The sequence below is a fragment of the Copadichromis virginalis genome, linkage group LG1, assembly GCF_057382275.1.
Source record: "Copadichromis virginalis isolate Kocher_CV1m ecotype Utaka linkage group LG1, C_Virginalis_male_GT1.1, whole genome shotgun sequence".
NCBI lineage: Eukaryota > Metazoa > Chordata > Actinopteri > Cichliformes > Cichlidae > Copadichromis > Copadichromis virginalis.
In genome coordinates this window covers 13,277,597-13,293,145 of record NC_140618.1, presented here as the reverse complement: position 1 = coordinate 13,293,145, position 15,549 = coordinate 13,277,597, and the positions used below count along the sequence as shown (strand labels likewise).

Genomic DNA, 15,549 nt, shown 5'->3' with positions numbered 1-15,549 from the left:
AAAGAAAAAGAGATAAGGTCAGAACTCATAAATATAAAATAATCAACAAAAATAACAAGTGATGGACCACTCTTGTTCTTCTTCTTGTTTCAGTTGGTCCCTTTAGCATCGCCACAGCAGATCTGTCAACATATCGATATCCCTAGCATCCTCTTCTGTCACACCAATGCTCTTGATGTCCTTGTTTGCTACATCCATACACCTTTTCTGTGTTCTTCCTCTTGTCTTCCTGCCTGGCAGCTGCATTTTCAACACTCTTTGCCAGTATATCCACCATACCTCCTCTGCACATCTCAAAAATGCTCAACTTGACCTGTTCCTGACAGTGTGTTTTCCATTTGATGCCATAAACTTGTGACACAGTTCACATTATCTCCAAGAAAGTTCTGGCCTACTCCTACTGATACATCTCTGAATCTTTCTGACACAAGCTTTTTCTGACACGTTGGCTCAGAGATCCTTCTCTATCACTCTCTAGTTCTATCCCATCTATAATCAGCATTCTTTCCTCAGTTAAATGAGCAATGGAACAAGTGCAAAGTAAACAGAGAATAGAGGAACAGTGTTTCTCACTTTCCTAGTAGTAAGTAAGCACATGCTCAGATTTTATTAAAACATCACCTTTCTCAAGAGTTAAACATGCAACATGTTTGGACTTTACTAATTATTTTACCACTACATCAAACTGCAACAGTCACTTGCCTCACATTTAAAATAAATAAATAAGAAAAATACCAAAATTCTCATAAAAATCAAATGCTTGTACATTTTGCATATCTATGTGATGACTGCAAAGTTCCAGGACACATGTTCGCACTTTTAAACAAAAGAAAAATGAAAAGAAAAGAAAAAGGAACGAGAATGGTTTTTTTATCGATTTTTTCCTTTTGTCATTTTTAAAAGCATGTTTTAGTGCTTTTCATTCTCCTTTAAATTATTGTGCAGGCTTATTTTCCTGTAAAAATTGTGGCCAATTTTCTAGCCTACTAACCTAGTTGGACACAGCATCCTGCACCTGAACATTCCAGGATCTAAAAGCTGTTGTTTACTGGACAAAGACTTAATTATAAATGTGTGTGCTCCAGATTCTAATGTGAAATACAAAAATCAGAAGTTACAAACTTAAGGGTCAATTTTGATAACCCAGTTTCTAACAAAAATAGACAAAATGTTAACAGCCTACAGCAGTCTAGAATTTACCACTCAATAGAATATGGCACAGTTACAATTGTAGCCAGGTAACAACAGTTTGTTATTTGCAGTACTGTGATTTGTGGTTGAATTGTGCATGTCAGTGGGACTCCCACACTACTAAGAAGCAGACACATCTCCACATGTAACTTTAGCAAGGAAGGAGCTCTATCCAGAAGTAAAGTAAATCATTTTCAACTCCTCTTTATCTATAGTGACCCTTCCCTGGAGTTGATTGTAAATGAAAATGTATTAGAATTAATTATTCATTCATCTGTTTATTGGAATAGCATTTCAGCAGTTTCTGAAATACTCAGACCACCCTGTCCAGCATCAACAATCACGCTATATTCAAAATCACTTCGATTTCCTTGTGTTTGGCTAAACACTCGTTACTCTTTTTTTAATGAAGAGAAAGAGAATTGATTAACTGCAAAATAATTCAGTGTTGATTTGGTGTCATGAAAAGTAGGTTTTGAAAGCGTGAGCAAAAGTTTTGAGGATTATGATTTTCTGATCAGCACTAGACACGAAGCAGCCATCGTTGTATTTTTACTCAGTTGTATATAGTATTTGTATTTGTATTCTATTTTTATCTTATTGTATATTTATTTTATTTTATTCTACTGTATATAGTATTTTATTTTATTCTATTCTATTCTGTACAGTTGTGTACTGTATTTATTCTTATTGTATTCTAATTTTTGCCTCATAACTTTTGCACTGTCCACTTCCTGCTGTGACAAAACAAATTTCCCACGTGTGGGACTAATAAAGGTTATCTTATCTTATCTTATTGAGACAGAGAATCATTTGGTTGTAGGCATTTTCATGAATTACATGTTTATCTGAGTTTGGCACTAGTTCTTTTTTCGTGTAACAAACTCAGTGAGCCAAGTGCCCAACAAAAGAAAATTATGGATTTTTCTTTTTCAAGAAAGCTTCCCACTTTGCACAGGGCTCAAAATAGTTATAATATCTGGTTCTTACCCATCTTCAAATGTACATATTCAGCAGAAACTGGCAATAACTATCATGGATACATGTTATGTTTTTGCATGACTATAATTTTAAAAGTTTTGAACAAATGGTGTATCATAGGTAATAGGGTTCATATCGTACTGATATCAAGATAACAGTTCTTGACCCTCTCAAAAACACTGCCGGAAAGGTGTATTAGAGCTTATAAAGACTTCCTCTACTCACACCTCTCACCACGTTGGATTTGATGCACAATCCACACCTTGAAATGACACAAAGCAGACAAGGCATTGTGGGAGAGAAATTGAAATAGCCTATCCATTTCAAATACAACAGAATAGCTCAAGGCAAAGAAGTTGCATGGGCCATCTCACTGCGCTCAACCAATATTGATCGAGAGAACAGATCATCCCTTTATGCAAAGGACAAAAAAAGTACAAAGATTATATTGATTTCATGTCGAAATATTCAGGAAACTAAGAAGTGTGATTTATGTAAGCTTCCTACATTTATATTTATATAAGTGTTATTTTTATAAGGGAAAAAAAGGTTGACGCAAATGTTAATGAAAGGTGTATAAATAAGACCTTTATCCATATCTGTAATACTGTGTTTTAGGCCACAAGTGTTACCAAAGTATGAATTCAACTCATCTCAATGAAAGGTGCCCAGACATTATAGCATTATCAACCTGCATCTTTTCTGTGTTGCTCATTCTTGTGCAAGTGGACACCAGCGGTGTATATATAATAAAATCAGTGTTTAGGCTCACTAATGAATTGTTTGGGAGGGGCTTTTGCAATCAGAAAGAACAAATCGATCTATAATTTATCACACATCAAAGTCAAAGCAGTGCAAATCATTATTTTATTTAATACAAATAACTAAACAAATGACAAGAACATGTAAAATAGATCCATCAAAATAATTGGAAAAAAAGATGTATTGCAAATGAGCAAGCCAGTTACAGTAAATTACAATCATGATGAGCATGAGACTGTACACGATTCTTATTTATTTTAACTCATAAGCCCAGGTGACCTTCGATCCATGTTAATGCGTGCCAGGTTTGTATCCTTTACATCACTTTCTGGTTCGGATGTAGTTCTCTAAAATCTTCATCAACAAGTCCGCCTCCTGAAAGAGAGAGCATGACATTGCGAGTTAGTATATTATAACACAGAAACAGCCTTTTGACATCTTATATCAAAAACGTGGGAAAGTTTTCTCGCCTGATTTTTCGAACGACTTTCTTGTGTATCCATCTGCGCTTGCAGCGCCACCCGCAGAAACTCTTGGAAAAGCTCCCCGAGCGCACTCTGCTCTGCAGGAAGGGTGACTTCCAGCGCATCGGCACCTTGGTCCTCATTTGAAGGCAGCATAGGAGTATCCACGACACTCTTCTTGCCCATGAAATGTCCTTCCAAATCGAAGAAACACCCATTAATTATTGCTTAAACTAAGCAAAAATTGGAAGACATAAGACATAATAACTTTTCAAAAAAACATAACACAATAAAAATGTTTTTTAAAAAAAGAAAAGAAAAAGAAGGAAACATGCTATCTATTAAAATACATACAAAGATGAGATGGAACCCAACATAAATACGACCCATGTGTCTACAGTGTAACTTCAGATATTCTTACCTGTAGCCCAAAGATTGCCTCTTGGATGCACTTTGATTTTTGCAACTTTATTTCTGAGCTCAGTCAGGTCGAAACTCACTGCAGCGGTGAAAGAAAATAAAACAAGATATGTAAACAAGCCACACTGGCAGACATTATTCAGTGTAAACCCTCTCATTTCAGCGTGTCAACTAGTGAAGTGTCCTCCAGCGCGCAAATTTCCAAGTGTCTCCTGTTGGTTGTAGATTGCTCCGATGTATCCAGCTTTTATAGGCTCTCCCGACCGGGGTGGGCTCTTTGTATGATGCGTATATTTTTCAGTCAGCTTGCTGCATAAATTGAAATGAAGACAGTTGAGTCATTCTCAAGGTTTTGTTGGTCTGCGCGTCGGGCTGTGCGTATTTCACGCGCCACGCGGTTATTCTTACTCAGAGCAGACAGGAACCTTTGCTGAAAAACACTCCTCTGACCAAGCTATGAACAGCAACATACCGGTACACATATGTGTGTTTATTAACTGAAATAAAATTCTGTATTTGGAATTGTTTTCAGAAGTTCCGGAAAATGGAAAAGGTATATGCGTGGATGCATATGGCATTTCTTTTAAGAGAATTCAATCAAATGCGTCATCATGACCTTTCAGTTTATTTTTAATCTGTATGATTCTATATAGCATCGCAGTAGACTATATTTTAACTATTAGTATAAAAGTGTCATAGGTGAGCAAAAACTAATGATTTTTTAAATGTTGTGCACTGTTGGTGCAAATTGCTGGTTAGAGCCACAAAATTACACAGGGGGTAGCTAATGCTTTCCTCTCCAGCATAATCACACATATAATCATTTCCTGCTAAGGTCCCTACACCCCTTCTCTCTCCCATGGCCATGCCTAGCCCCTTACAATGAGCAACATGACATTTGGCCAGTTGCAACATGCCACTGTGATCACCGTCAGTTCTCCGTGGACAAGAGAACCTGCTGATTCTCACTGCTAATTTAGAGCTGAAAAGACAGATGGCCTCTCTGTCACTTCAGGGTGCTAAAGTTACAAGTATAGTGAAAGAGCTGCAGTTTTAAATCTTGCTCTTTTATAACCTTTCACATTAGCACACAATCTTGTGATTTCATAAATTGTGCACAGCTGAATGTCAGTTTAATTAGGAAACCACCTCACCATCAAGACAAACCTATGTTCACAGATTAAATGGTAAGAGACAGCCACGGCTGCCTTACGATATGTGGACATCAGCATCTAAGGGTCAAAATAATAGATTTAGACACGAAAGTCTACAATTAACTTCATGGATTGACTAATGCTTGGGGTTACTTGGATTTGCTTTGTTCATTGAAGGCCAAACCAAAATTAATTAACAAAGCTTGGTTCAAAAATCAGGGTTTGAGAAAATACTTCTTTAACACTTCATAACTCATATGAAAGTTTAGTGTCTGAAGTCAAGACTGCATCATATTTATGAAATATTGGTTTATAAATATACATGGCTTCAAATGGAAGTGGCAATCCACACCTAACAAGGTCGTCTCTCAGGTCAAAGGAAAACTGCAAATGCAATCAATTTCAATCCGAGTTCAGGTGCCTTAACACAATTTCAAGTGGATCCATAGTAAAATTATAGTTTACACCTCCCACTATATGATTACATATTAAAGCTGGATATCCAAGATTTGATTGCAAGTGTGTTGATGTCATCAACAACCATTTCTGCAGTCATTAAAGCTCAGCCCATAGAAATAAAACACTGGACCCCACTCCACTGACCTTTAAATAGAAATTTACCAAACAAGCCATTACACCATTTAATTTGCAACAAAATGTGCGAGCAGCAAATTATCTCTGGCACAGCCCCAGTTTCTCTCTCTCACACACACACACAAGAATCAGATGGTGAATTTATGGGGGGTGGGGACACACAAACAAACCCCAAAACCAGAAAGAACTAATTATTTACCATCAAAACTCTTAACTTTCTTTACCAATTCCACATGAAGAAATACATGAATTCTATAGCATTACTAACAATGCTTGAAAACTTTAATGACAACCAGCAACAGAAATACAAAAACTCATTTTTCAAATATTTGAAGAACTCCAAACAAATAGCAAATAAACTGTATAATTTCTTTTTTACGAGAAGGTATAAGATGTTTGACACTGATTTCAACAGGCAGAGGAAAAAAGAAATCACAGAGACACAGAGTAAAATAATTCATAGTGGATGGTAACCAGATTTCATATTTAATTTTCATTCATATTCAGTTATCATAAAATACTTCACATATTGGTCACATAAGACAATGAATTTAACAGGAAAGAAACGACTGAATTAGTCATTAAGAACGCCGTTTCACTTTCCAAAGATTACAAATAAAGAGCGACTACATGCTAGTTTTAGCCTAATTCCCTCACAAAAATATTTTTAAAGCTTGGATATTTCAAATGTAAACACCCTATCCACATTTCTACAAAATGTTCAAACAAATGGTACAAAAAGCCAGTTGGGTTTGACAAAGTCTAACTTAATTCTGTTCTGAAAGGCATGACTGAGGTTTCCTGGACGTAGTTTATCCTTCTCAAGTGCTGAAGCTTGGGCACCTCACTCCCGATGGACCAACACAAATAGACCCAGCAAGAAGAGCACAGCGTACTGCAGAATTATAGCAGAGGAAGAAGAAATCAGAACACATTCTACATTTTTAAGCCTAAAAACCAGAGATTGTTTGCAGCCAACATACTTTAAACTTGGGGTAATCATTCATGAGGATGGTGACAATTCCGATGTATGGCACAAACCTGGAAATGATTAAAAAGAAAATGCTGTTAAATGTTATTGACACATACTGTAACACAATGTAATCCACATAAACAAAACATCTAAAACTTCCTTCAATGAATTTTAGAATGAGCAAGTATGAATGTTACACTGGATTTAAAATGCTGTTTTAAGCACTTACATTTACTTGTTGTAGCTATTAAGTGCATAAGCTTCAAAGTCAACAGAATAAACTTCTATATTCAAGCGAGTGGCCTGTTATTCAGTATCGAGACCAACCTAACATTAAAGCTTCCTTAGATGCATTTGTTTTTTAAACCTACATGGACTGTTTTCCTGCTTGTACTGTTCTGGACCACTCGCTATGTAGTATGTGTGTGTAAACTATTCATATTGTTCTTCTGGCTAGATTTAGATAAGGAAATGTGTTAATTAGCTGTCACACAACAGTTTCCTTTTGGATCTTGGCTTTAACCTGGTTCACAAACAACACCTAAAACTTTTCATTCGTTTCCATGTCCAGCAAGAAGTTTTTCAATATTCCAGGATAAGCAGAAAAAAATGTAGCTTCACAATGGGACTTCACCAACCAATAGTGGCTGTTATATTAGTTACATATATTTATAAATATACAGTCCAAGTGTGGAACACCCAATCATCGCAATATAACACAAAGTTGGTGAAAAGCAAACGATACTGATGTCATATGAAGCATAAACCCTTGTGAATTCATTTATCCTGCTTTGATCCAAATGAAAGTGACAACAGTTGCACTCGAGAGCCAATAACAAAGCAGGCCACAAAAACATTTAAAGGTTATGGCCACAGTACATTGCTTTCTCCTTATGGTGTTTTTATGCTCGCCGTGCACCCCCATCATGGGTAGTCACATGCCGATTTTGATCTCACATCACAATGCCTGTGGCACTTTTGCCAAACATGCACCTCGATTTTGTAACCTGGCACATTGTGCCACAGCCGCTGCAGCAGGATTTAGACAACAAGTCTATCACAGTGTTGATTTCCACTGCTACTTTAATTGATATTCCACTACAGAAGCTCAGAGATGCACAGATATACAGAGGGAGATGTTGATTTTGTTGATAAAATGCTGTGCAAGTGTTTCCTTCCAGTTTTGACTTCCTCTCTTCCTATATCAGCGCTTATGTGGCGCTATTGTCTGAGGGGCAACACCTATCATTCAGGGTAATACTGCAACAGCTTCCCGTGCCTTAATGGCAGGCATAAATAAAAGCAACTGTGTGACAATATCGCAGCAGCAAGCAAAGCAACCACTGCGAAGAGTATATCTTAATACCTTATCCATCGAGGCTGATTTCTTTCTAGTTCTGATTTTTTGCTTGTGTCCTTCTCACTACTGGTAGCATAAGATGGTACACGCAGCACCTTTGGGCTGTACAGGTAAACCATCTCTTAGCACATCCATATACATACCATGCAGGAGCAAAAACCTTACAAGAAGGTTTACTGTGTCTTCAACTACAGTCGCAAGCATTATGTAACTTCAATCGAATTCTCTAAGAATATGGCTTCCCAGGCTATCGCTGAGCCTCCAGAACTGGTCATGCTAGATGATGTTGCAGAGAGTATAACATCACCACAACTCTGGACTCTTTCACATCTACACATGTTTATTTTGAACCTGCTCTCACCTGTGACAAGACTAGAGCATCAGTCGACATAGCGTTTTCAGTGGGAGAAATGTGAAATGAAAAGTCATTGTGCAATGTATTGTTTCTAAAGTTGGGGAACCTGCAGTCAACTGAGGCTGAAAAAGTCACTTGGATGAGTGACGAAAAGTTTCTCCCACTGAAAACGCTACGTCCAGATGAACAGAATCAACCTTTTGGGATACATTTTATTGGAGTTATCTGTATCAAATATGTTTTAGGACATCTGTCCTCCTATGCATTTTTTCCCAACCAAAATACTTACCCCCTAGCTCGTCCCACCACATCTTTTTTCTCCAGCCAGTGTTGACCCTGCTTGTACAGCCCTCTGTCATCAACTGCGTTGTTGTCCCCTTTGGTCAAGAACTTAATGTCTCCATTTTCCCTGTGAACAAAGTATCAGCATGATTTTCAGACCGCAGCGTCACTAAATACCCATTTCAATACTGTGTAAGGATGAGGATTCATGTGTGTAATATAACAGAGGCTTCCTAGAACATTAAATACAAAACTGGTGACAAATCAAAGGAAATCCAACAAAGTGCAGCAAGGTGTTAGATCACAACATGCTACATTAATAGCTTAACTTTCTGCTGCTCTTGAGTGCCCCATCCTTTTCACCACATCAGTCAAAATATAATAAAATTCCGGTTTAACAGATGGGAATGGGAATCCAACCTAACAAAACAACACTCATAAAATACACATTCATACTTTTCATGAATCTTTAGTACTCTGTGTACTATTGGGATCTCTCTGCCTTCTATCCTGAAGACAACAATCTCTCCAACTCTGATTGGATCCTCTACCCGGTTGGTCAGAAACAAGAGGTCTCCTCTGTGGAAAGCTGGCTCCATACTTCCACTGAAATACAAAAGATGCCCACATTAGTAAAGCTGGCAACATTTAATTTTTTAAAGTTTGGAATAAGCATTAATGCCTACTTTAAAAATGACAGTTTTATGCTGCATAGCTTATATAAGGTTAAAAATAAATCAAGACACTAGCTAAGAAATTTTTAATTGGGTTATAAAACAAGTTTACCTATGCCAATATGAATCTTACTTACACAGGGTCATAAAGTAATCTGAATCACAGTCATTACCAGCTTTGGCAAATAATGGCGTACATAAAGTGGTAAACATGCCCCTCGCTCAGTCTTGAAACCTGTTGCTGCTATCAGATGTAAGTAAACAGTTAAAATTCTAACTTTCAGCATCTTGATTTTCACTTAAATATACGCTTTACATGATTTGCAAATCATCACATCCTGTTTGAAATTAACAGTTTACACAGCTTCACAACAATGAAACAGTTCATTTAATTCATAAAGAGTATGTTGTCAACCCCCAAAACTATACAAAACGCCATATAAGAAAGAGCTAATAAAAGTATACAGGAAAACTGAGCTTTGCATCCTAATAGGATAAGGCAGTGTTGAGTGTACAGTAAAGCATGGAGAGAGTGAGGGGGGAATGACACATGGTGCATCTGAACTCAGTCTGCTGCACATTCTTGGACAACCATGTGAGCTCAAACGCATTAAAATGTAAAGAAGAAATGTGCCTTTTGAAGGATGTGTACAACTCTCCTAATATGTACTTCAAAAATCATAACGTTACCCACTTCTAAGGTATAAAGCTTAATATCCTTGGAGAATATCATTGTTTTTTTATCTGCAAGAAAGTCCAATCACCACCATATGGAACATGGTTCTTTACTACACAGAGGAATTTCCTCCAGTTTACACAAACATAAATTATCAGCAGATATTAAAAAGGGACAAGATTTAAAGTAACAACAAAAACACCGAACTCACCTGAGAACAACAACAATAGGACTCTCACTGCCAGTGACAACCATGAGTCCCTTCCAGATCATCAGCGCAGAGGAAACAATCATACCAAAATTCAGCACCTGATAGTAGAGCTGCAAACAAAACGAGGGAAAAAAACGAGTTATTTCAAAATACAAGTCTGCATGCTTAACAAGTATAAACTAGCCCAACTTACTGAACACGGCAACATTGCTGTGCGTTTGTGAATTCAGTGGTGATTCATTTTTAGCACATTCGGCATTTGACTTTTGCTAGCGGTGCTATGACAGTAATGTTAAACCAGGAAACCAGCTAGCTACACCAAAGTCATCTATTTTTATTTTATTTTTTACACGTGGTTAAAATAGGCCCTTCGTAATGCATTAGAGAGGACGAGCTTTAAAATATAAATGCGCATGAAACAAAACACTTTTGATGGCGCAGAGAGGTTGCAACGGTAAAAACGGGGTCGGCGGCTAGTCATCATTAGCTATGAGCTCACTTGCCATACAAAGAGGTGGCCGTGAACTAACGGTCTGGTACCTACCTGCCGCTTATTCATGCGACGAACATCGTCGAGAAAGTCTAACGATAACATCTTTGCAAAACTAGGGTGTAGAAAAAGTCCTAAATCACATTAAAACGTTTACAGTGACGACCATATGGATGCACGGTCGGGCAGTAAAACTTGCATCCGAAACTTCCGGGTGCGCTCCACCGGAAGTCCCGCCCGCGCAACAGTGCTGTGTTGAGGTGTCAATTCAGGATACGAGACGCGAGCAGAGGGGGGGTTTCCAAAAAAGGACACCACACTGTCTGCAAGCGTGCAGCTGGCTGCTGTGTTTTCTGTTGGAGTTTACTGTAGAATTTAAGATATGTCCTGAAAATGAAAACAATGAACATGGACACTATATTGAAAAAAGGACAAAAAAGGACACATCCATTTTTCATTCTCTTTTTTAATTCAAAATGAAATATATACATAACAAATATATACATAGATATATATTATTTTAAATTAGTTAAAAAAATAAAAGTCTAGGAAATATATAAATATATTTGCACACTTTGTCCAAATAGAAAATTCTAAAGTAAGGCTCACTTTTGGGGGGAATGGGTGTTGGTTAACTGTGTGGCAGAGCTTTGGTGCTTTTTCACAAACAGCTCACATTTTGACAGATTTCACCTTGCGTTAACCAAAGGAATTTTAAACATCTTCTGTGGGAGAAAAAAAAAAAACAATAATCAGAACACATCACACTTTATAAACCATGTCTGTGAAGGTTCTCAGTCATCCAGTTCTCGTAGTCTAAGGAGCTTGGAAAGAAAAGCGCTTGGACTTCTTTAAGTTGCTTGAAGACGTTTCACCTCTCATCTGAGAAGCTTCTTCAGTTCATTTTTTAAACCACTTCCTTATGTTGCACACACACATCCACATACCCACATTTCTTAATTATTGAATTCAATATTGCTATGGGGTTGTATTTCTAGTGTTTGACACGGGCCCCTTAGGCCCAGCATCAGGTTGGATGAGTTTGGTGTGGGAGAATGTGACTGGCCCGCTCAGAGCCCCAACCTCAAACCCTGAAAGCTTTTGTGATAAACTAGAAGGGAAATTGCAAGTCAGGTGTTCTTGTCCAACATCAGTGTGTGACCTCACAAAAGCTCTCCTTAGATAGGAAGACATTCCCACAAACACACTTCAAAATCTTGCAGAAAGGCGTCCCAAGAGACTGGAAGCTGTTGTAGGTGCAAAAAAGGGTAAAAGTTTAGAAAGGGCTCTCAGAAAAGCTCCTTTAGTAGGTGTAATATGTAGGTGGCTCAATACTTTGGCTGATATAGTGTATGGCAGTACTGAATGTTAATAATCATTTTCAGTGTCCTGCCTTAGAAGATTTGTGCAGGTTAATTATTTCTTTGGAATAAGATTGATTTTCAATATTCACTGGCGTGTGTTCTCTGCTTCCTCTTTCACCAAATCCTGGCTTATTTCTAGACCCCAATTGCTCTGCTTACATTATCAGTTATGTACTAACTTTGGCTGATATTTGGTTTGTGGACAGGTAGTCCTCATTGAGTTTATAGGATCTTTTTTAGTAGCAATTTCCTGTTACTCATTTGATTTGAAAACCAGCACAATTGGCTCATCAGTGCAAAATCACTACAGAGTTGTGATGTCCTAACCTTCCAGATTGCATCAGAGTCCCTGAGTCATTACTTTCACATTACTGAGTGCAGCTTTAAATGTTCACAGTGCAAACAGCAGCCATCCTGTTTCCACTTGTGATCCAGATGAAGTAAAGCTTGTAAACTGTGATGTACTTATTGTGACTGGGATAGTGTCATTATCTAAACAGCCAACCATAAAATAATCACTTAAACTAATAATTTATTACATTAATTGCTGCCTTAAAGGTGGCTAAAGTTTATTCTGCAAATTAAATAGCAAATGTAATTGCATTGACTTTCCACTGCAACTTTAAATAATGCGTCTCCTAATTAAAAGTGCAATAATGTAACAAAAATGACCAGTAATTATTAACCATTTTCTTCTATCATAGACTACATCTAATTTCCTAGAGGAAGTGCGTTTGACTGAGCAAGTGATAACATAATTAGTGGACACACACGTGAAACCTACAAACATTGCTTGGTTGTTGACTTAGTCTGATAACATGATCAGTAGAATATATGTCACGTGTGTTTGAGCCACAATTAAAAAGCCATTTAATTGTGTTTTTGTTCCCAATTTGTTCCAAAGTCCATTTTAAATTCTGCTTTTTTCCAAATAGGGTTATGTATATTTGGATATGTGTTTGAGTAACACTATTGGATTTATGTGACACATTGTCATCTGATATGTATGCATATTATTGACAGGGCTGATCTCATGCAACTGTGGGGGCCTAAATCTACAATAAAAGGTAAGCTTTAAAAAAAAATAAAAGCAAATATAGTATGGTTTGTGCTTATTATGCACAACCTCCAAATGCAGGAAATGCAGCTGTCCAGTTCGCACACACCACAGAATTTAGTTATTCATTAATGTCTGTTTGGCTTCACAATTGGTAACCTCTACAGTAACTGCTTTTGTTTATTCCTTAAAGACCAATGCGACTTAAATTCTGTTTGAATTTATATTTTCGTAAAAGCACAAATTATCAAAACAGACTATTGGACTGAATTTGTTTGTCATGTCTTTACGCTCTGTTACAATAGTTAAATTGTAGTCTTGTAACTACTAAAGGTTAACATTATGATGCAGAGAATGCTGTTGTTCCTGTGTGTTGTTTATTGGTGTTAAAGCAGTCTTCCTCCTTTGAATAAAGGACAGCTTTAATAAGGTGATGGGTTGTTCTTTCCAAGTCATACTAAATATAGCAGGGGTGCTGATTGGTATTGTGAAAATTACATTTAGCTGATTTACTGAAGCCGTTCACCTGCATTCTACAATGAACACGAATATCCCTACAAAACTTTTACATGATATCCCAGGGATGTTGTAGACATACCCTTTGACTCCCTGTTGTCAAAACAGGTTGCTGTCTCCTCTATGTATCATCACTGCTTTCTTGTCTCCAACATACAGTATGTAGACAACATTGATTTTATTTAGATTTAGCCTTTAAGCTCTCCTGTGAGAGAAAATAACCCGAGATATGTATCAGAACTGTTTTGTTTCATAGTCAGAAAAAGCTTCCTGTGATATGGTAGAATAACTCACCACTGGCAGTCAACTTAGCGATGCCACTGAGACCACTGGCAGCCTGCGACTTTTGGAGAACTGGAGATAAAACTTTTTTCAAATGCCAGCTAGTCTGTGGCATTTAGGAATGTGTGATCCTTTTCATATAATCTACCTAAATGGTCACACCCATGATGAACCAGCAATGGTAATTGAGGTCAGTCAGCCACAACAATGTGAGTCAAATAGTCAGCTCTGTAAGAGAGCACGGTCTCTCTGTTTCTGCTTATATCCTGTTTTTCTATTTTAAACCTATTTTGAACCTTGCACAGCCTGTAAAGAGCATTTTTATTCTTTCACAGGTTTCTGCCAGTGTTCTCTGCTGAAAGTATCGAATGCAAATAAGCTCCTTTGTGATCATCATGTTTTATATATTGCCACATAATAAGCCAGAGTGTGAAAATCAACGCTGCAAATGTGTTTAATGTGCTAAGGATCTGGGTGCTGAGTGTGAGATCTTGACATTAACTCAACATTACGTCCTATTAAGTGAAATGGAACTTCCTTTGGCTTAAATGTGCCAGTAAAATTTCTACAGTTTGTGACTAATAATTCCCTCATTTACTGTGTCATGTCATGAGTATTAATGCTTAGTTCACGGCTAGTGATCGAGCTCCTTATTGCATTTTATCAGAGCTACTCAGTGCACCATGAAGAGCAGTGTCAGTGCAGCTTTTCTCTGTAATTTTCTCACCTCACCCATACTTTTTTTTATTAATGTCTTGTAAGAAACAGTTGGATTATATCATTAGTGCACATCATTTTCTGACGCTGAACAAAGGTACAGAGGTATAGAGCATTGTCAGAATGAAGATGATGTTAATTAAATTCTTAAGCAACATTAATTTTAAATACATTTTTTTCATTCGGTGGCAGTTTTGTGGTAGAAATATGATCATTTAAAATATTGAAAAAATGCTAACTCTCTCAAGTAGCATAAAAATGTACTCAGTAGTTTTAAGCCCAAACAAATGTGACATTAACACTAAGAGACACTTCTCATTTTGGCCCACTACAGCATAATATTCACCTAAAAATTAGTCAAGTTTAAAAGAGACATACTTTAGATGTCCAGTTAAAACAGACAGAGTTTAATGTCAGTGTGAAAGTGTTTTTTCTCTCTCTTAGTTTTTGTCAAGAGCACAGTGATTGAACTAACAGTAGGTGGCAGGAGTGTTGTGTCTTCCTCATCTTGTTACCACGCCTCAGTCACACTTCATCCATGGTAAATTAATAAAGTAATGAATGAAGCAGACCGTCTTCAGTGTCATGTGAACATGATAGCTATTTATTAATCTGTATAGCTCATGGGCCAGTCGGTTCGTTTTTTTTTCTATTTGACATTAAATAAAGATTTGCTCTTATTGTTAAGATTGTTTGTTTTTCCCCAGCTTGCTGGAAAGTCTTTTATTGCTATTATCCATGCTTATGTATAGTTACCTGTTTTTATGAGGCTATCAAAGACCTTTTTTGTTCATTTCCATGATATAAAGATATATCAGCTGTAAATTACCTATGAATTAGTTACATACTGTAGTTGAATAAGCTTCAAGGAAGTATATTTTACTTGTGTCAAGTGAAAATATATTTCAAAGCTGCACTTAATTGCAAGCTATTATATTGTTTATTAAAATTGTAATGAAAGGTTTCTTTTACAGGCAAATTTGTAATGCAGTACATTCATGGTAGCGTGTAGGAAGTATGAAATGT

The 15,549-nt window shown here is 37.0% G+C and overlaps 2 protein-coding genes across 2 annotated transcripts; both read right to left on the bottom strand.

The window, feature by feature from the left end:
* Positions 1-3,022: 3,022 nt before the first annotated feature.
* Positions 3,023-4,201, bottom strand: LOC146718438 (bombesin-like). The gene is made up of 3 exons (XM_085477835.1): positions 3,820-4,201; positions 3,405-3,592; positions 3,023-3,309 (listed from the first exon to the last, which is right to left on the bottom strand). The coding sequence occupies exons 1-3, from the start codon at positions 3,974-3,976 to the stop codon at positions 3,256-3,258; spliced, it is 399 nt and encodes a 132-aa protein (XP_085333961.1). The 5' UTR covers positions 3,977-4,201; the 3' UTR covers positions 3,023-3,255.
* A 1,828-nt stretch (positions 4,202-6,029) lies between these two features.
* Positions 6,030-10,827, bottom strand: sec11a (SEC11 homolog A, signal peptidase complex subunit). Its single transcript, XM_085451520.1, has 6 exons — positions 10,642-10,827; positions 10,098-10,207; positions 8,993-9,142; positions 8,544-8,663; positions 6,550-6,607; positions 6,030-6,461 (listed from the first exon to the last, which is right to left on the bottom strand). The coding sequence occupies exons 1-6, from the start codon at positions 10,690-10,692 to the stop codon at positions 6,411-6,413; spliced, it is 540 nt and encodes a 179-aa protein (XP_085307646.1). The 5' UTR covers positions 10,693-10,827; the 3' UTR covers positions 6,030-6,410.
* Between the last annotated feature and the right edge of the window lie 4,722 nt (positions 10,828-15,549).

Bases quoted from the DNA above. Each gene is read 5' to 3' on its own strand.
- LOC146718438 (XM_085477835.1), bottom strand. From the start codon at position 3,976: ATGAGAGGGTTTACACTGAATAATGTCTGCCAGTGTGGCTTGTTTACA. The intron at 3,593-3,819 runs GTAAGAATATCT...TCGATTTGGAAG, and splicing joins AGGCAATCTTTGGGCTACAG to GACATTTCATGGGCAAGAAG. The intron at 3,310-3,404 runs GCGAGAAAACTT...TCTCTCTTTCAG, and splicing joins AAAGTCGTTCGAAAAATCAG to GAGGCGGACTTGTTGATGAA.
- sec11a (XM_085451520.1), bottom strand. From the start codon at position 10,692: ATGTTATCGTTAGACTTTCTCGACGATGTTCGTCGCATGAATAAGCGG. The intron at 6,608-8,543 runs GTAAGTATTTTG...AATCATTTCCAG, and splicing joins GTGGTGGGACGAGCTAGGGG to GTTTGTGCCATACATCGGAA. The intron at 6,462-6,549 runs GTATGTTGGCTG...ATAATTCTGCAG, and splicing joins ATGATTACCCCAAGTTTAAA to TACGCTGTGCTCTTCTTGCT.